The sequence below is a fragment of the Megalobrama amblycephala genome, linkage group LG13 (assembly GCF_018812025.1).
Source record: "Megalobrama amblycephala isolate DHTTF-2021 linkage group LG13, ASM1881202v1, whole genome shotgun sequence".
Taxonomy (NCBI): Eukaryota; Metazoa; Chordata; class Actinopteri; order Cypriniformes; family Xenocyprididae; genus Megalobrama; species Megalobrama amblycephala.
In genome coordinates this window covers 10,788,874-10,809,296 of record NC_063056.1, presented here as the reverse complement: position 1 = coordinate 10,809,296, position 20,423 = coordinate 10,788,874, and the positions used below count along the sequence as shown (strand labels likewise).

The 20,423-nt window shown below is 39.8% G+C and overlaps 1 protein-coding gene across 2 annotated transcripts in view; it reads left to right on the top strand.

The window, feature by feature from the left end:
• Window positions 1-18,197, top strand: part of ca14 (carbonic anhydrase XIV) — a 71,334-nt gene extending 53,137 nt beyond the window's left edge. The window contains exons 11-12 of one of the 2 annotated variants that reach the window (XM_048153828.1): window positions 11,884-11,937; window positions 15,005-18,197. In XM_048153828.1, the coding sequence (XP_048009785.1) occupies window positions 11,884-11,937; window positions 15,005-15,104 (154 nt within the window). In that variant the 3' untranslated portion in view covers window positions 15,105-18,197. The remainder of the gene's footprint in view (window positions 1-11,883; window positions 11,938-15,004) is intronic. The other variant, XM_048153829.1, reaches the window with a different exon arrangement.
• Window positions 18,198-20,423: the final 2,226 nt, after the last annotated feature.

The window sequence follows — 20,423 nt, the reverse complement described above, 5'->3', positions numbered from 1 at the left end:
TCAGAAACATTAGCAGCAGAGATACAACTACATGCTGCCTTCCACAACCAACAGTTTCTGATGTAAACGGGGAACTTAAGAGCATTCTGATGAAATATAAGACTGAAAATCGACTAATCATTCATGTGGGGAAGAATGATATTCAGAAAGAGCAGTCAGAACTCCTTAAAAGGGATTTCAATAAACTTTTGGAAATGCTTAGAAGACTAAAAGTTCAGTCATTCATCAGTGGACCAATCCCAGCAAGAGGAAAAAATCGATTTACACGGTTGCTTGGGCTTAACACATGGCTGCAAAAAACCTGCAACTTAAAGGGACTGAATTTCATCGACAATTTCAATCTTTTCTGGAGTCAGAGACAAATGTTCACACATGATGGCCTGCACCCAAACAAATTGGGCTCAAGAGTGCTAAAGGACAATATCTACTTCTGCCTCAATCGTCCTTCAGCAGTGCGTGCAAATCCACTCAACCAGAATGGCACAAAAACACCTGGACAGAGTACAACTGACCACAGGACTTCATTTCAGTACCTGAATGGACATGTGGTTGACACATCCCACAAGGTCAATGATAAAACCACGCAGCCACAACAACCACTGCTCACGGACACAATCCTGACTGAGCCCTGCCCACAGAGCTCACCAATAGACAGTGACGTGATAGAACTGCTCCAAGATTCAGCACCCAAGGACGACTTTCGGGAAAACAGCCAGGGAAGCCAGGACAACATATTACAGCCTCCGGTTACAGCCTCTCTCACCGGACACATTATCCCCTCTCCCTCTTCTGTGCTTCTCAAAGAAAATGGAGGAACTGGTGTATGCTGGAACCAAACTCTCCCACTCTTTTGCTGCGAGCCCCGAAACCACCAAAGCCTATGGGCCCAGCTCAAATATTTATTTGTTTTTGGTTATCCCTGGATGCAGTTCTGTATAGAGTTAGTCCAGGAAGATTTGTCTGTAAGGGTGCTGTTTAAACGCACAGCTGCCTGACAAATATTTTTATTTTTTTTAGAGTTATCCCTGGATGCAGCTATGTATAGAGTCAGTCCAGGAAGATTTGTCTGCAGAGTTAGTCCAGGAAGATTTGTCTGTAAGGGTAATGTTTAAAAGCACAGCTACCTGACAAATATTTTTAGTTATCCCTGGATGCAGCTCTGTTTAGAGTTAGTCCAGGAAGATTTGTCTGTAAGGGTAATGTTTAACACTCTGAGGTCTGAAAACGCGCCGGCGCGTTTTGCAGGGTTTTTTTCACATTGCAGCAAAACAGACTTAAAATACTCCGTCATTTTTTGTCATAGAGACATAAGTAATATATCAATTGAAACTATAGAATATCTTCTTTTATTTGTATACACTCAGAGTAAAAACACAATGTTGTGCTTTTTGTAAAATAAAGAAAACTAACATGATGCGTGATTTCTCCTCTCCCTCTAAACGAAGTCCAATCTGATAGTTCTCAGAAAATGAACTGTAACTTAGTGAATACTAATCACAGAAAAATTAAACTTATGTCTAAAAAAACGTTAAGATGTCAGGTTTTAAATCATGTAAGTCAAATGTCGAAAACAAACCTTCTGTGTTTATGTAATCTGTATGAAAAGAGAGCCATGTCAGAAGTCCGTGATTCAGCTCATTATCCGCTAATGCGGCCACGCCCACGGAGCCAGCGCTATTCAGACGCAAATTCAGAGGCAATACATGCATTCATCGTCTCAATCGTGTATTTATTGTCTTGAAAAGTGTTTATCTGGATGTAAAAGTCATGGTTAGGGAGCTCTAGAAGACATGCAGTTAGTTCCTGTTTTCTTTTCTTCTATAGATGAATTTTAGATGAGTTTTTGTTTCTTTAGCGCCCTCCGGCTGCAGTATGAATTGGAAACTCCATTCATGGAATAGCCTCTTCTTCTTTTAGATGAATTTGTGGACTAAAAATGCACAGAGAGCGCCCTCCGACTTCAAGTATGAATTGAAAACACCAGCGCTCATAGTAATGACAATGAATATTAATTAAATATTACTCCTCTGTATAGAAAATTGACATAAGCATATGAGAATCCAATATTTCTCCAAATGTGCATGCTTTTAAACTAAAAGCCTATATTCAGACTCTTTGCATCACAGAAATACATTATATTTTAAAGTATAATATAAAACCATTACTTTATATTGTAATAATATTTTTCTGTATGTTTCATATATCATGATGAGCTTGAGACATCACAGAAGGTTTTTTTCACAGCCTACCTGACTGAAATGCCTCATTAATATGCAAGTCATTTCAGCTCATTACTATCCAATTCTTTTGTCTTCTCAGGTGAGAATGGCCCATTATTCAGTGGTGATTCACGCCTCCACGCATACTGTGTTTCTTGGCAAAAAGTGTCTTACAAAAACTAAATCAATATATTGTTTTATATGAAGGAGTAGGCAGCATAATTTTTACATAATTTTGAAGCAAAAACTCTAGTTTACAACCTCCAATACCCTAAAGTATTGTAAACATAGATTTACTATACTTTTTTTGGCCTTATTTCAGTGACTTAAGTTTTTTGTTTTTTCAATAACCACGCATAAATGTTATTCCTTCAAAAACACAAACATGTACATACATGTTCCTCACATATTATTGTAGCCTAGTTTGTGCTGAATACAGTGTAATGACACTTTTTCCATTAATATGTTTATGAACAACTGAAAAAAGCACAAATGTCAGGGCATGTCAAAACTTCTCCAGGCCCCAAATCAGCCTCAGACTCCAGAGGGTTAAATGCACAGCTACCTGACAAATATTTTTAGTTATCCCTGGATGCAGCTCTGTTTAGAGTTACTCCAGGAAGATTTGTCTGTAAGGGTAATGTTTAAACACACAGCTACCTGACAAATAAAAACAGTTATCCCTCTGCGTGAGGAAGATTCATTTAGATCCGCTCTGATGGATAGATCCATTTAGATCTGCTCTGAAGGACAACAAAAAACTCCCTGAAATTTCCTAACTCTTCCATCTAGATAGCGAAATTCTCTGTTTTTACTGTTATATCTATTTCTTATGTGTTCCATTATTATTATGTATTTGGTTGTTCTTTATGTAAAGCACTTTGAATTACCATTGTGTATGAAATGTACTATACAAATAAAATTGCCTTGCCTTGCCTTGCAATGACTTTCCATTATGAAATGTAAGCATTTTTATCTTTATGTACACAATAATAATCTTGTAAACATTGTAATCCTTTTATTTGTAATATTTGGCATGTTTGTGTGCTGCTGCACGTCCCTGTGTGTGTAACAAGCAGAGTGTACGCACATTGTGCACCCGCCTATAGGCGCATATTACTAATGCGCCCTTTAAATAACAAAAAAATAAAAATAAAATAAAATACAGCACGATTGACTTTAGACCAGGTTGTTGGTCAGTGGCGCAGTTGTTTTCAGTTGCTTTAAAATAGCAACATGACAACAATGCGCCTGAACACACCTTGTTTTCAGACCAGCTGGCGAACAGATGGGTGCGAGTGCATTTGCTATTTAAACAACGTGAGTGCTGCATGTGTGTAACAAGTGTGGTTGCAGCAGGGATGAGGCAGAATCAGACTTCCAATAAAAGATGGTTTATTAAACAAAGGATAGCGAAACAGCAACCAAACACATAAATGTAAAACAATGCAGATAATTAACAACGGACAAGGAGTGCAGACAAGTGAGTACAAGGACGATCATGGAAAATGGAGTCCAGGGGAGACGTGAACTGTAACATTACTACCCCCTCCTGGTAGGCGCGACCTCGTGCCGTGGATGGAACAACTGGGGAGGGGGGTTGGGCGCCCTAGGACCTCGGGCAGCCATGGCGGGTCAGGGGCCTCAGGCGGCCACGGTGGGTCAGGAGCCTCGGGCGGCCATGGTGGGTCAGGAGCCTCGGGTGGCCATGGTGGGTCTGGAGCGTCGGCAGCCATGACAGTTCAGGAGCCTTGGGATGCTAAGGCGGGTCTGGAGTGTCGGGCAACCATGGCAGTTCAGGAGCCTTGGGACACCAAAGCGGTTCTGGAGCGTCGGGCAGCCATGGCAGTTCAGGAGCCTTGGGACGCCAAGGCGGGTCTGGAGCGTCGGGCAGCCATGGCAATTCAGGAGCCCCACCCACAAGTTCCCCACCCACAGGTATATGGCCCCCCCCAAAACATTTATTTGGGAGATTCGGTGGTGGTAGTAGCGGGCTCATGGGTTAGAGCGGGCTCGTGGGCTGGAGCAGAGTCTGAAGCGGGCTCGTTGGCTGGAGCGGAGTTTGAAGCTGGCTCGTGGGCTGGAGCGGAGTCTTGGGCTCTGGTGCAAAGTCTGGAGCTGACTTGGGCTCTGGTGCAGAGTCTGGAGCCAACTCGGGCCCTGGTGCGGAGTCTGGAGCTGACTCGGGCTCTGGTGCGGAGTCTGGAGCTGACTCGGGCTCTGGTGCGGAGTCTGGAGCCAACTCAGGCTCTGGTGCGGTGTCTGGAGCCATCTTCTTGGGCGGTTTGGGCTTTAGGACAGGCAGGACAAAATGGGCAGACCCACTGGAGGGATACGTGGAGGAAACTGGCTGTGGGTGAACTGATCAGGCCGCGTTCTTTACTGAGGGGACCGGACGAGGAAGACACATTCTTTCTTGAACCTCTTCAATTTCGAAATCAGAACCATTTAAAAAGAGAATCAGATTAATAGACTCAACTAGGGAAAAGAAACAGGCAGGTTCACTATAACGAATTGTGTCCTCGTCCAGGCCCTTCAGAAAACATAAGTTAAGTGGAGCATCTGGCCAGTTCACCAAACAAGATAGCTCAGAAAGTTCCTTCACGTACCTCTCCAGCGGGCGACCGTCCTGCCTCAGGGTCCACAGATGGTCCACCGCAGAGACTTTAGGTCTATGGTTCGTTGGGGGAATCTGGACCAGAAAAATCCCCATCTTTAAGTGGAAATTCTCACTGTTAGGTCCGTTGTTCTGTCACAAGTGTGGTTGCAGCGGGGATGAGGCAGAATCGGAATTCCGATAAAAGACGGGTTTATTAAACAAAGGATAGCGAAACAGCAACCAAACACATAAATGTAAAACAATGCAGACAATTAACAATTGACAAGGAGTGCAGGGAAGTGAGTACAATATATAGGGAGTGCTAATTATGAAGACTGGTTGCAGGGAATCCAGGGAGAGCGGGAGAGATGATGAGGGAAGTGTCCAGGGGAGACATGAATTGTGACAACGTGAAAATGATAACTGCGCCGGGCTGAAACTAGCAAAAAACACTTGCATCGCACCTGGAGTCACATTGCACTGGGTGTATGATAGTGCCCAGAGAGTCTCCATTTTAGGCCGTAAAGCTTCCTGGTAGAAGGGGCTCTAGAACTCAGAATTGCCTTTACAACTTCAGTTGGCATGTGAGGTGTGAGGGTGACCCAGAGGGGACAGTGGTTCCCTCTTTACGACCCTGGAGGGATGATTTAGAAGATGGAATCCTCTGCTTTTGAGCCAGAACTGGAATGGTCTCATGTGCAGAAAGCCTAGTGGAATGACATTGGCTGCTGCCGCCATGAGAACTAACAGTCTCTGAACCTGTAAATCTGGAAGCTCCTGACTGAGCCTGATATGTTTCATAGCATTTAGGATCGATTCTACATGTGCAGGAGACAAATGTGCCTGCATTGTGGTCGAATCCCATATCACTCCCAGAAAAGTGGTTCTCTGAACTGGAGAAAGCAGACTCTTCTTGGAGTTCAATCTCAGCCCTAACTTCTTTATGTGGGTGAGCACAACATCTCGATACTCAATCAATTCCTCCTATTGAGCCAGTATCAGCCAATCATTTATGTAAATTAGTACATGGATGCTCTGGAGTCTCAAAGGTGCCAGAGCAGCATATATGCATTTGGTGAATGTGCGCGGGGATAAGGCTAGGCCGAAAGGAAGAACTCAATATTGGTACGCTTTGTCCCTGAAAATGAACCTGAGAAAATTGCCGTTTTATTTTTTTCTATGTGAAAGTAAGCTTCCTTTTATATATATAATCATAAACCAGTCCTTGAACTGGATTTGAGACAAGATTAACTTGAGGTTAAGCATCTTGAACCTATTTCTCCGAAGAGTACTGTTCAGGCCCCTTAGATCTAAAATCGGATGCAATCCCCCGTCCTATTTGGGCACAATAAAAAAATCAACTGTAGAACCCTAAATCTCTCTCTGAGAGAGGTACTTTTTCGCTAAGAGAGACTGCACTTCTTTCTTGAAAAGAAAAGATTCCTGTCATACCACCGTAGCTACGACATCGTTAAACAGAAGGCAAACTGAATCCTGTAGGCTTTTCTTACAGTATTCATAACCCACATTCGGCAGTAGCTGACTGTAAGACTCTAGCCAGCAATACTTCCTTCAACCACTAGGGGTCATACTCCTGCCATGACCAGCAGTACTGCTCCCAGCCACAAAGGGGTGCAGGATGCCTGTTGCATTCCTCCCAGTTGCCAGGGGGCAACCATTGGCAAGAACTCTCAGTTGTGCTAAGCAATCATTGTTGATGATACTCACCTGTGTAGGGCCCTCTTTAACCCTCTGGAGTCTGAGGCTGATTTGGGGCCTGGAGAAGTTTTGACATGCCCTGACATTTGTGCTTTTTTCAGTTGTTCATAAACATATTAATGACAAAAGTGTCATTACACTGTATTCAGCACAAACTAGGCTACCATAATATGTGAGGAACATGTATGTACATGTTTGTGTTTTTGAAGGAATAACGTTTATGCGTGGTTATTGAAAAAATAAAACTTAAGTCACTGAAATAAGACCAAAAAAATAATATTAAATCTGTGTTCACAAGACTTCTGGGTATTGGAGATTGTAGACTAGAGTTTTTGCTTCAAAATTATGTAAAAATTATCCTTCCTACTCCTTCATATAAAACAATAGAGAGATTTAAATTTTCTAAAACATCTTTGGTCAAGAAACACAGTATGCGTGGAGGCGTGAATCATCATGAATAATGGGTGATTCTCACCTGAGAAGACAAAAGAATCGCATAAAGAGCTCTAATGAGCTGCATAAATAATGAGCTCTTTCAGACAGGTAAGCTGTGAAAAACCCCTCTGTGATCATGTCTCAAAGCTCATGATGGTGTAAATCAAACATACAGAAAAAACAGCAATACTCTGAAATATTATTACAATTTAAAATAATGGTATTCTATTATATTCTTTAAAATATAATGTATTTCTGTGATGCAAAGTGTCTGAACAATTATGTTACCTCTATGGCATTTCATATAGGCTTTTAGCTTAAAAGCATGCACATTAGGAGAAGTATTGATGGATTCTCATATGTTTATGTCAGTTTTCTATACAGAGGAGTAATATTTATTCAGGATTTATTGTCATTACTATGAGTGCTGGATACTGTGTTTTCAATTCAAACTTGCAGCTGGAGGGCGCTCTGTACACCTTTAGTCCACAAATGCCTGAGCACTAAAGAAGAATAGGCAATCCAGGAACTAACCGAACTAACAGAGGCCAGAGATCGCTAACTATGGCTATTCAAAACACTTTTCAAGACAATAAATACACGATTGAGACGATGTATGCATGTATTGACTGAATTTACGTCTGAATAGCGCTGGCTCCGTGGGCGTGGCCGCATTAGCGGGTAATGAGCTGAATCTCGGACTTCTGACATGGCTCTCTTTTCATACAGATTACATAAACACAGAATGTTTGTTTTCAATTTGACTTACACGATTTAAATCCTGACATTTCAACGTTTTTTTAGACATAAGTCTAATTTTTTTGTGATTAGTATTCACTAAGTACAGTTCATTTTCTGAGAACTATCAGATTGGACTGTTCAGAGGGAGATGAGAGATCACGCATCATGTTAGTTTTCTTTATTTTGCAAAAAGCACAAAATTTTGTTTTTACTCTGAGTGTACACAAATAAAAGAAAATATTCAACAGATTAAAATGGTGTAGTCATTAAAATGGTTATTGTCTTCAAAAGTGTTTTGAATAGCCATAGTTAGTGATCTCTGGAAGCCTGTTAGTTCCTGGATTGTCACATGGCCTATTCTTCTTTAGATTAATTTGTGGACTAAATGTGCACAGAGCGCCCTCCGGCTGCAAGTATGAATTGAAAACACAGTATCCAGCGCTCACAGTGATGACAATAAATATTGAATAAATATTACTCCTCTGTATAGAAAATTGACATAAACATGAGAATCCATCAATATTTTTCCAAATGTGCATGCTTTTAAGCTAAAAGCCTATATGAAATGCCATAGAGGTAACATAATTATTCAGACACTTTGCATCACAGAAATACATTATATTTTAAAGTATATAATAGAATACCATTATTTTAAATTGTAATTTTCTGTATGTTTGATATACACCATGATGAGCTTGAGACATGATCACAGAGGGTTTTTTCACAGCCTACCTGACTGAAAGGCCTCATTATTATGCAGCTCATTAGAGGTCTTTTATGCAATTCTTTTGTCTTCTCAGGTGTAAATCGCCCATTATTCATGACGATTCATGCCTCCACGCATACTGTGTTTCTTGACAAAAAGTGTCTTACAAAAACTAAATCAATATATTGTTTTAAATGAACAAGTAGGCAGGATAGCTTTTACATAATTTTGAAGCAAAAACTCTAGTCTACAACCTCCAATAACCAGAAGTTTTTTGAACACATATATAATATTATTTTTTTTTGCCTTATTTCCGTGACTTAAGTTTTTTGTTTTTTCAATAACCACGCATAAACGTTATTCCTTCAAAAACACAAACATGTACATACATGTTGCTCACATATTATGGTAGCTTAGTTTGTGCTGAATACAGTGTAATGACACTTTTTCCATTAATATGTTTATGAACAACTGAAAAAAGCACAAATGTCAGGGCATGTCAAAACTTCTCCAGGTCCCAAATCAGCCTCAGACTCCAGAGGATTAAGTTTGCCTTTAGCCATTGTTTTTTGTTCAGTCTTGAGCCTACCTACCTGTGTATCCTGTTGCAAACCGTGAGTCTTTTGTAAGCCATTGTGCTTGTTTTGTTTTCCCTTTTGTGATTATTGGAAGCTCTGCTTCTGGTTTTGTTTGTACTTTGTTCCTTATTTTTTGATCTTCTACAAGTAAAGCTACTTGGAGTTCATACCTCTTGTCTCCTTGAGATTATTCCTCTGGGTCTAAAATACCTCATCCTTGAGTTAGCTCACTCAGGAGGAACACCAGCTCTGTGTCCAGGAGATCAGGGTTCTAGCCCTGCTAAAGACAACTTTCGAGATTTTAGTTTATATTCTGGCAGTTCCTGCTTCCGTATCATTACACTGACAAACTGCCAGGAAGTCTGACAGAGGGATAATTTTTCAGTAGAACTGGAGCATTGTGCAGGCAGACTGGAAAAATTGCTCTTGAGTGAAGATGGGGGCAATAGCCTGCTTGGCGCCTCCACCCCCAGAATCATGACTAGTGGTGGGGTAAGTGGAGATGCCTGCCGAGGGCCCCGAGGAAGGCCGGACACACAGTGTTGTGGTTTGCATAAATATTTCTTGGGAGGGGATGCCCTCAGGGCCAGGGCCCATGAGGGTCAGGACTTTTTCTTATACATCCTAGAGGAGATGATAGATCTAAGATCCTGTCTTTCCTCTTGGGTGGCTGTGCTTGAATGCGCTAGTCCCCCGATCTTTGTGGTTGGATATGGGTGGGCACACTGGCATTTTGCTTCTCTTTCTTTTCACTAGGCCCTGGACTGGAGTGGCTGGTGGAAAGTGCTGGCTCCTAGATATGGCGAGGGATTAATTTGACGATGCATGTGAGGGGGAGAGATAGACTGCAAGCATCTTTTTCACCCTCGGCACTGCCCCGTACCCGTGCTATGTATGTTGAGGTGGCCTGCATGTGTATGGATACGGATTTCTCCAAAACCTCGACACCTCAGTGTGGAGGTCAGGGAAGAATGGGAGATAGTGGGGGAGGTTGCTCTCAGCCAGATGTAAGTATCATCATTGAGCTTAGACCAAGTGATCTGTATCTTTTTATCAGGCCACACCAAACTCAACTTGGCCACAGCAAGAGTTACAACCTTGAACTGCTGCTTCAAGGACTGCTCCGCTGAAGCACCCGCTTGACTGTCTACATCCAGCTCCTCAGAATCAAACCTCATTCTGGTCTGAAGAATTCGCAGAGTGAGCTTCAAGATCCAAAATGGGGTTCTCAGAGTCAGTGGAGATGGCAAGAAAAAAGGGCTTGATCACCCATCTCAGGTTCCATCTTCACCAACTCAACCTGCAAGCCCTATGACAGAAGTCACCAAGCCACCTCAGCTGCTGCAGATCCTAAGCCATAGGGTGCAGGGGTTTGGCTGTCATCTCTCTGAAAGAGAGCCAAGCAGGATTGGAGCTTGTGGATGTTAAACCTCTCACAGTGAAATGCAGTCAGCCCCCTGAAGGACTCACTCCTCACCCATTCAAAAGGCACACGTTGTGTGAGTCATCACTCATCTCCCGTAATATATTACAGGCACAGAGTCACACATCTTCTGAACTTATGACATGTTGGAAACTAACTCCTGACTTATGACAGACAAATCACACGTTCAACAGCAAACATGCACTTTAACGTGGCTTCTGAAGTCAAGTCAAATCAAATCACCTTAATTAGTGTTTTATAAAATACAGATTGTTTCAAAGCAGCTTCACAGTTATAACAGGAAAATGATTCAATGATGCACAGTTGAACAGTTCAGTTCTCCTCTAGCCAATGAATGAACACAGTGTGATTATGATTCAGGCTGCATCACAAGTCAGAAATCAGATTGTAGATCGGTAGCATTCAAATATTTAATCCAGTTCCTTTTGCTTTAAGATCGTATTTAATTTGAAGACAAAACTGATGACAAATTGGTCTGAGGTCTATTTATGGTTTCAGTGACGTACTACACAACATGCTACGTCATCATGTTCAGCCAATCGCGGATTACCATGTGTAAACACGTGATTCAGACACCGGCTCATGTAAAGTGTTCCCATAGTGTCAAGCCATGATGCAGCATTGAGTCCCACTCAAAAGGGAACTCAACATTGTATCAAAGCCATTGGTATCTTGGTTCTTAAAGGGTTAGTTCACCCAATATGAAAATAATGTCATTTATTACTCACCCTCATGTCGTTCTACACCCATAAGACCTTCGTTCATCTTCGGAACACAAATTAAGATATTGTTGATGAAATCTGATGGCTCAGTGAGGCCTCTCTTGAGAACAAAGCCATTGAAACTCTCAAGATCCATGAAGGTACTAAAAACATATTTGAATCAGTTCATGTGAGTTCAGTAGTTCTATCTTAATATTATAAAGCGACAAGAATACTTTTTGTGTGCCAAAACAAAAAAACAAAATAATGACTTTTCAACAATATCTAGTGATGGGCCGCTTTATGAAGCTTCTGAGCTTTATGAATCTATTGCGCTCCAAGCCACTGATTCGATTTGTAAAGCTCTGAAGCATTTAAATACAAGCTAGCTAAGTTACAATAATCCACAGAGAACAATATGCCCAAACACAGTTTACATACCACTGTTAAACATTCAGCCTAAAGCACCTTGCAACTGTTAGTAATAATATTTGTAATTAAATTAATTCAAAATTGATACAACAATTGTCCAATATTAACATTTACTGCTAATATTATGATTAAAAAAATGGTCCCACAGCTGACTGGGAATTAATTAATTTATTTAAACTTAATTATTAGAATGTAGTTTGTCTTGTCTGTTTTCATCTTTAGCGTTTATATTCTTTGATCATGTTTGTCTGTGATTACTTTGGTGGATTGTGATCGGTGATATGATTGTTTCTCCTCATAACACGACAGCTTAACGTCGAGCTGGGATGTCCTTCCAAGTATCCGACCTGCTCCTCAGCCCAGGTCAACTTTTTTAATAACCTTTGATTCATGACCTCTAACCTCTAACCCTTAACCTCAGTAACTTCTAAAATCAACCCTACAATGTTAAATTTCTTAAATCACTTTTAAAAGTCAGGAAATATATTATTGCTCATGAAAAAAGGACAGCTGACTAAAACCATACATTTTTTAAATTATTTATTACATTGAGTACATAAAATATGGTAAACAGAAGCTCACCCGTACTTGACATGTGAGATCAAGCTGCGTTGGTTCTTGTGGAAGCTCAAACTTGCTTAGTTGACATGTGAAACAAACCTTATAAGTTCTCACGCATCAAGCAAGTGCGTTTCAGCTTCCATTTAACACAGTTTATGAGCTCAATGTACTGTACGTGCATACATGTATGGGTAACACTTTATAATATGGGTGCACTAATATACATTAATTCATGCTTAACTAATGCACAGATAATCATGTTTTAATGTATGACTCATGAAGAACTAAACCATTAATTAATGATTACTGCATCAGCAACTAATAAAGTTTCTATATGATTAATAGATTAAGTAATATATGAATTGTTATTAATTAAATGTGTTATAATGTATTAATTCCTTAATTACACATTTTATTAACTAAGTTGGGCTGCACACAAATATCAGCACACCAGAATCTGAACTACAGATTGATGTTGCACTGTGTTTAAACTGGATGCGACCATTATCAAGTCATGCCGCAACAGCTGTTTACACTGGACATGACAGACCATTGCAAGTCCATTTGTCCTTCATATCAGAAATGACGTTTTGTTGTGTTGCGTCATGCCACATCCAGTGTAGTATCACTATCACTGATTATAATGGGTTCTATTCTCTTTGTCCGGTCTTGACACAGTGTTACGAAATAGCAGTGCCTGGCCACATGTTCTTAGTGTTCCACCTTTGAATCCTAGACCTCAAGCTTAACCTGACACATTCCTGTGCCATGAACAACAAGGTTCTGGATGCAGCAGTTCATCTGGCACATTGGAATCACCTTTATAGATAGTTGAAAATTGAAATCCATGGCTTAGTGTAGATGTCAAAACCATAATGACATATTGCTTAACAATTAGTTAATAGTCATGTGCCTCAACAGGTAAAGTCATAACATGATACATTTGCAAATCATTAGTTAATGATTAATTAAAGCAGACAACTGGAAGTTGAAGTACATGGCTTCAAACCATTGTGGTAATTAACACATTAACTTACACTATTAGTTAATAAAATATGTTATTAAGGAATTAATACATTATGACACATTTAATTAATAGCAATTCATATATTAATTAATTTAATAATCATATAGAAACTTTATTAGTTGCTGATGCAGTAATCATTAATTAATGGTTTAGTTCTTCATGAGTCATACATTAAAACATGATTATCTGTGCATTAGTTAAAGGTGCCATCGAACGTTTTTTTTACAAGATGTAATATAAGTCTAAGGTGTCCCCTGAATGTGTCTGTGAAGTTTCAGCTCAAAATACCCCATAGATTTTTTTTTTTAATTAATTTTTTTAACTGCCTATTTTGGGGCATCATTAACTATGCACCGATTCATGCTGCGGCCCCTTTAAATCCTCAAGCTCCCCACCCACAGAGCTTGTGCTTGCCTTAAACAGCATAAACAAAGTTCACACAGCTAATATAACCCTCAAAATGAATCTTTACAAAGTGTTCGTCATGCAACATGTCTAATCGCGTAAGTTTGGTATTTATTTGGATGTTTACATTTGATTCTGAATGAGTTTGATAGTGCTCCGTGGCTAAAGCTAACATTACACACTGTTGGAGAGATTTATAAAGAATGAAGTTGTGTTTATGCATTATACAGACTGCAAGTGTTTAAAAATGAAAATAGCGACGGGTCTTGTCTCTGTGAAAATAGTAATAAACAATGGTAACTTTAACCACATTTAACAGTACATTAGCAACATGCTAACGAAACATTAAGAAAGTCAATTTACAAATATCACTAAAAATAAGATGATATCATAGATCATGTCAATTATTATTGCTCCATCTGCCATTTTTCGCTGTTGTCCTTGCTTGCTTACATAGTCTGATGATTCAGCTGTGCACATCCAGACGTTAATACTGGCTTGTGTAATGACTTGAATGGCTGACATATGCAAATATTGGGGGCGTACATATTAATGATCCCAACTATTACATAACAGTCGGTGTTATATTGAGATTTGCCTGTTCTTCGGAGGTCTTTTAAAATGAGATTTATATAAGAAGGAGGAAACAATGGAGTTTGAGACTCACTGTATGTCATTTACATGTACTGAACTCTTGTTATTCAACTATGCCAAGGTAAATTCAACTTTCCATTCGATGGCACCTTTAAGCATGAATTAATGCATATTAGTGCACCTGTATTGTAAAGTGTTACCCAAGGGGGATGTTTGCAGTGCATCTGAGGAAAATTGAATCATCAGCATAATTCACTCTGTACGCTCAGCTTGAGCCTGGAATTTTTTTTTTTTTCACTAATCACTTGGTCCACACTAGGGTGGCAACACTGGCCCATGTTGTTGTTTTAGTGTCCAAATGGAGTATAACACAAACTGGTTCACAAACTTTCTGGAGTGTTACTTACCTTTAATTTGAAGGGAGCATTGAGACTTTTTTTCCCTTTCTTATAATAGTCCTGTATCAACCTAATTGTTTACTACGCTAATCCATTAAGTTTTCACTATATATATATTGCATATATCCTTTAGTCAGGCTACCTTTACACATACGACCCATTTCCCAATGCATGTAGTTTAAATTCTTCATGAATACATTACCTTGCTCTACTTAAATAGAAAACATTATCTAGTCTTGTAATTTTTTACATAATGTGTTGTATATCCAAGAGATTAAAATAATATGAATTATGCTGTTTATAAATTAAATGTAGTTTGAATTGCATTGTGCATTGGGCTTTGGAGCAATACCACCCCCAGCTGTTTCAGAAAGCAATAGCAATATAGTCTCAGTTTACTTTCAAATTACTTTCAAATCTTCTTCTTCTTTTTCCCCCCCACCAGAACACAAGATGTGGCAAAAGAACACAAACAGGATATGGCTTTAAAGATTACTTCTAATCCAGGAAAACCAGAGGAAGATACCCCTCAGCCTGAATCTTGATTCTTAACCTTCTTAATACACCCAGTGTGTATCTTGGCCTTTTTGTCTTGTGAAAGTGCATGAGAAAATATATACTTTTAACTGTGTCTCCAAGTATCTTCTTCTCATTTCTTAGTAAATGGTCATTTTAAACCCTTTTTCTTAATTTGCACCTTTTTCTCTGTTATATCATAGTTCAAGTTAGGGGGTCTGTATGGCCCTCACAGTGTGCTGTTTTGTGTAGATACTTTCTCACTTTTGCATTCTCTTCACCACAGCTGTATCAGTTAGCCTTTATTAAAATGATCTCTTATGACTGTGAATTTCACCTGTACATACTATAACTAAATTTGTAGATTACTGAAATTCTATCATGATTGCCCCCTGTGGGAAATGTTTTGATTCTACTACTTTAGGCAGATACAAACTGACTCTTGTATGTGTTGGATGACATGTAAACACTGTGAATCACTAAAAAGGATAACCTTTAACCATTTAATTAGCACTGATCAAGTGGGTTAGGACAGCTCACTCTCCCTGAGCAAGTCACAATAAGCTGGGAAATTGCAGCATCAGTAGCAACACTGGCAGGTACTTGGCTCTGAGATCCTAATACAAGTGAACAGCAAGTTAAAATGGCAAGAGGTGACTATAATCATCTTCTAAACTTTCAGTGGGTATTGAACATATAGAAAGTGACCTCAAATTCCAATGTACTGTGTTCATTGAGAGGTTACCACTACGCTCTGTTTCTTTTTAGTTTCTGTTCCTGTTTTCCTTAGTTCCCTAGCTAGTCTCCTAGCTTGTTAGTTCATCACACCAGTTTTTGTTCTCCCTGATTACTCCACATGTATTTAAGCCCTGAGTTTTCCTTTGTCCCCTGTGTGGTATTGTCAATGTCTTAGGGTGTTTTCAGACCTAGTTTGTTTAACCCTTTCAAACGCTCTCAGAGAGTTTCAGCGTGTATGTGAACAAACCAAGCGATCTCAGACCCCCCTAAAAGGACCCAAAAGCGAACCGTACTCAGACACCCTCTAGAGGTAGTTCTGAGTAGTTCATTTGTGGGTCCGTTTGTGGTTCGATTGCTTCGTGATATGTGAATCGAGGTCCCGCTGTTCCGTTTTTTCTGTCACTGCTGACAACAAGGTCCATTTGCGATCGCGTTCCAGGGGGAATGCTTAATATGTCTGTGATATAAAATAAATATCGCATACCTTTGTTACACTTAATGTAAACTACTAATGATCACTAGCAGCATGTAATCTTGGTTAATGTTAATATTTACTAACCCATTACATTTATATTTTATATAGCCTAGTAAGTTCCATAGGTTTTTTGTATGCATAGAAAAAGTTGGCAATATTCAGCCGCTATTTTGTTTCAACTTCCATGTTCTCCATTCAGTAAATAATAATAAACGTTATTTTCTTTTATTATTTATATATATAAAACCATCGCTCATTTTCTAAAAAAAAAAAAAAAAAAATCCAGCTGCTCTGTCAGGAGCAAGAGCAGCAATCTCTCGAGTACCACACCCGAGGATTCCTACAGCTGGCATTCTAAACAGATTTTCCAGACCGCTGCCTGATTGTCTTTTATTATGCCATCTTGAATGTGGAAACTTAAGCATGCCTGCCCGGTGTCAGTCCTTGGAGGAATTTCGCTGTGTTTGTGGAGTGGGTTCTGGTGAATGATGGATCTCCGTTCACCATCGCCCTACTGCACGGACATGACGCCAGAGCCCACCGCAGACAGAGAGTTTGAGTGTGCTGCGATGCATGAGTCAGCACCTATAAAGAGAACTGAGCCAAACATTGCCCCGGAGCCCGAGAGTCACGAAATGTCTGAACAGGTGTGTGAGCCGGTATTCTGTCAAATAATGCTATCAAATAGATTGTGCTACAAACACTATATTTACATATTTTTAAGGGTAGGGGTAGGTATGGATGTTAATAAAGCCTCAAACCACAAGAATATGATGCTGGTAGCACAATCTGATGGGTAGGCATTGTTTGCTATTGAATATTCGCTATCCCATTAAAGCAGTGGGTAGCACAATCTGAGTAGTAGCACAAATCGTCAGAACAGCCTGCAACATCATGTGCTGCCGCAGGAGTATTAGTGGTGTGTCACAGAATGGAGGAAGGCCCTGCCCACACTCCCACCACTGAGGGTGAGCTGAAGTTGGCTTCAGTAATATATTTTGTAATGGAAGAGGATGTGTTCCTAGATCTCTCGCCCCTGCTGGTTCCGCCCAGCTCGCTTGGCTCCACCAGAGACCATCATCTTTATGGCTCCAACAGGCTCTCTTGTCCCTCCGGCTATGCCTTGGTCAGACGTCACTCTGCCTGTGCCATGGACTTCTGAGCTGTCTGCTGCACTCCGTCTCTCCACCCCTTCGGGTCTGTCTGGTTCCACCTTCCCTCCAGCTCCATTTCAGTCCTCTAGCACCCTGGCTCCACCTTTGACACTTGTCACTGCGGCTCCGCCTCTGCCTACAGGACCATCGGTGTCGCCCGATCCCATCTGCTCTCTGTCATTGCCTTGGGCTCCACTTCCATCAACTCCGTCCATTGTCATCTGGTGTCAACAGCCAAGCCTCCACCATGGCTCCTCCCTCCCCTAACTCTGCCATGGGCTATCGTCGTGGTTGTTATCTGGGTCCCAGTCTGGCTGTTCTTGCTCCTGGCTCCTCTCACCATCATCACCGCCCTGGTCTCTCCTGCCGCTAGCGCCACTCATTTCTTGTCTTTCATCTGCTCCACATCCCCCTCCAAATCCCCTTCCAAATCCCCTACCCTCCCTCCTCAGTTGGACTGTTATAGCATAAGGACACGCCTTTCCAGAGGGGGGTGTACTGTCACATGTGTGCTCTGTTTTTTTAGTTTCTGTGTTCCCAAATTCCTTAGTTCCTTAGTTAGTCTCCTAGGTTGTTAATTAGTTCATCACACCTGTTTCTGTTCTCCCTGATTACTCGACATGTATTTAAACCCTGAGCTTTTCATTTGTTCCCTGTCTGGTATTGTCAACGTCTTCATTAATGTGGTTGGGTTTATTCTCCTGAGATCTCCTGAGTTTTCCATTGTGGATTTATTAAAGACTCGTTTGTTTCCATCTCCTTTGTCATGCACATCAATACAGCCACACCTGACAACCACATAGCTGTTGGATTGAGGAGTAGGGTCAAGTACAACTGCTAGTTTGTCAAAACCCCAAGCTGTCTACATCCTTACTATCTGAACTGGTTTTAGACATACAAAAGTGTGCTCTTCATCTCAGGAATAAAGGTCAGGGATGGGCAAAAATACATCAAAATGTATTTTAAAATAAAATACTAAATACCTTAATTTTAAAAGTATCAAAATAAACTACAAAATACAGCAGTCACACCATGTATCAAAATAAAATACTGTATTTTTGTATTTTGAAAATACTACAAAATACTTTTACAAGGAAGCATGAAATTTCTTCACAAACCTTCCATCAGTTGGTCCATTTGATCTATCCCTTCACCATTACATTGACTCAGTTGATTAAGTAAACAATGTTTGATAGCAACAGCTTTTCTTTGCCCGAGTCATATAATAAATCTGATATATGCAACCAGTTAAAGGCACACATACTGTATGTAGGATTTTTAGATTAAAATATTCAAAAACCTGTAAAACAATGTTATATTTTTTGTTGACTTGTCTACTTACATTATCCCAAATGTTTCCAAGAAATTCTAAATCCAGAGAAATAAGCAATTTTAACCAAGACACACACCGTGTCCGTGTGTCGCCTATCAATGACTTCATTACCCTCGATTTCCCATTTTATTTTGTCGAAAAACCATGGAAACATCAAAGACACTTTAGTACTGTATATTATGAGTTTTATTAGTCAGGGAATCAACTGTTTGGATACATTTATCGACAGAAATCTCATCATGTTATATCGGTTAACACATTAAGGGCCAGATTTACTAAATGGGGCAAATTAGCGTGAGAGCGCAATTCCACAAATGTGTTGATGGGAGTGGCAAGTTTTGCACGTGATCTGCTGACATGCAAATTAAAGAACACAGACACGGTCAGATCATTTACATAATGACTAACGCAATATACCAAGAGCAGTGCAAATTAGAGTTGGGTCTAGGGCTGCACGATTTGGGGAAAATGTCATATTGCGATTATTGAGGTCAATATTGCGATTGCGATTTGCGATAGCGATATAATAAACAAATAGTATCATGAGTCATCTTGCTTGGTTCTCAATGAAAATACACACACAGATTACTGATAATGCTGAAATGTGTATTTCTCAACTCAAACTAGCAACAACAGCAAACAAATGCACAGCGTTTTCAAATTAAAATATTTTTATGAAATTAAATAACATTTTTGCATTACTGCAAACTTGTTATAATCCCATTTAAGATATTTGTTTCTTTACTAATCTGTAGTGGTTCAACAGATCACAAAACTCACGGTTCGGATCACATCACGGTTATGACGTCACAGATCGGATCATTTTTCGGATCAGCACAAAAAAAAATAAAAAATTGGATGGGGGTAACTTAACTTTGCATTTATTACTTAGCCCACTTAAACTATTCTGATACCACAGCATAAACTGCTAGCCTAAATAATACATTATTAAAGGCAAGTGAACAGACTGTAAAAAGAACAAATACTGTACACCAATTACAACAAGCATAGATAAATACTACATAAAGTTACAAATAAAGTATAAGGTCTAACTGTAGTATTAATTTTCATGCGCAGAAATGTAATAATTAAATGTAAAATGACACTATTCATTGTATAAATTTAATATAGATTAATCTTTGTTAAAGCTGTGTTTTGTTGTTTGATTTGCATGACAGACAACAGCAGGTATTTATAGGTTGCTGTCACTTTAAGAGTAAGACATGCACGCACACATCGGACAGATATACATCCAAATTCTCACCTCGTTCAATTAAGACATAACTGTGTAACGATCAGCCAAATTGGTTGAGTCACATGATTTAAAATGGGGTCAGATTTTACTGTGTGAGTTTGTTAGTGGTTAAAAGAATTAGACATAAAACTGTGATAAAGTTAAATAAGAATTGTGTATTTACAATATTCACAGGAACTTTAAAACAACACAATAAAACCAGGAAAACTCAGTCTGTTAAAAGCATACAGTCCCAAATACCATACCCTAAAACAGTCCAAGAATCCTAGTGTGCTGATAAAAGTCCCAATGTGAGTGTCCACCAGTGTATATACAAATGTCCAAGTAGTGATAGTCCAAAAGTTGTGTCTGGAGAGGTAAGTCCGCAAATGGTAACTCCACAATCCAGTTAAG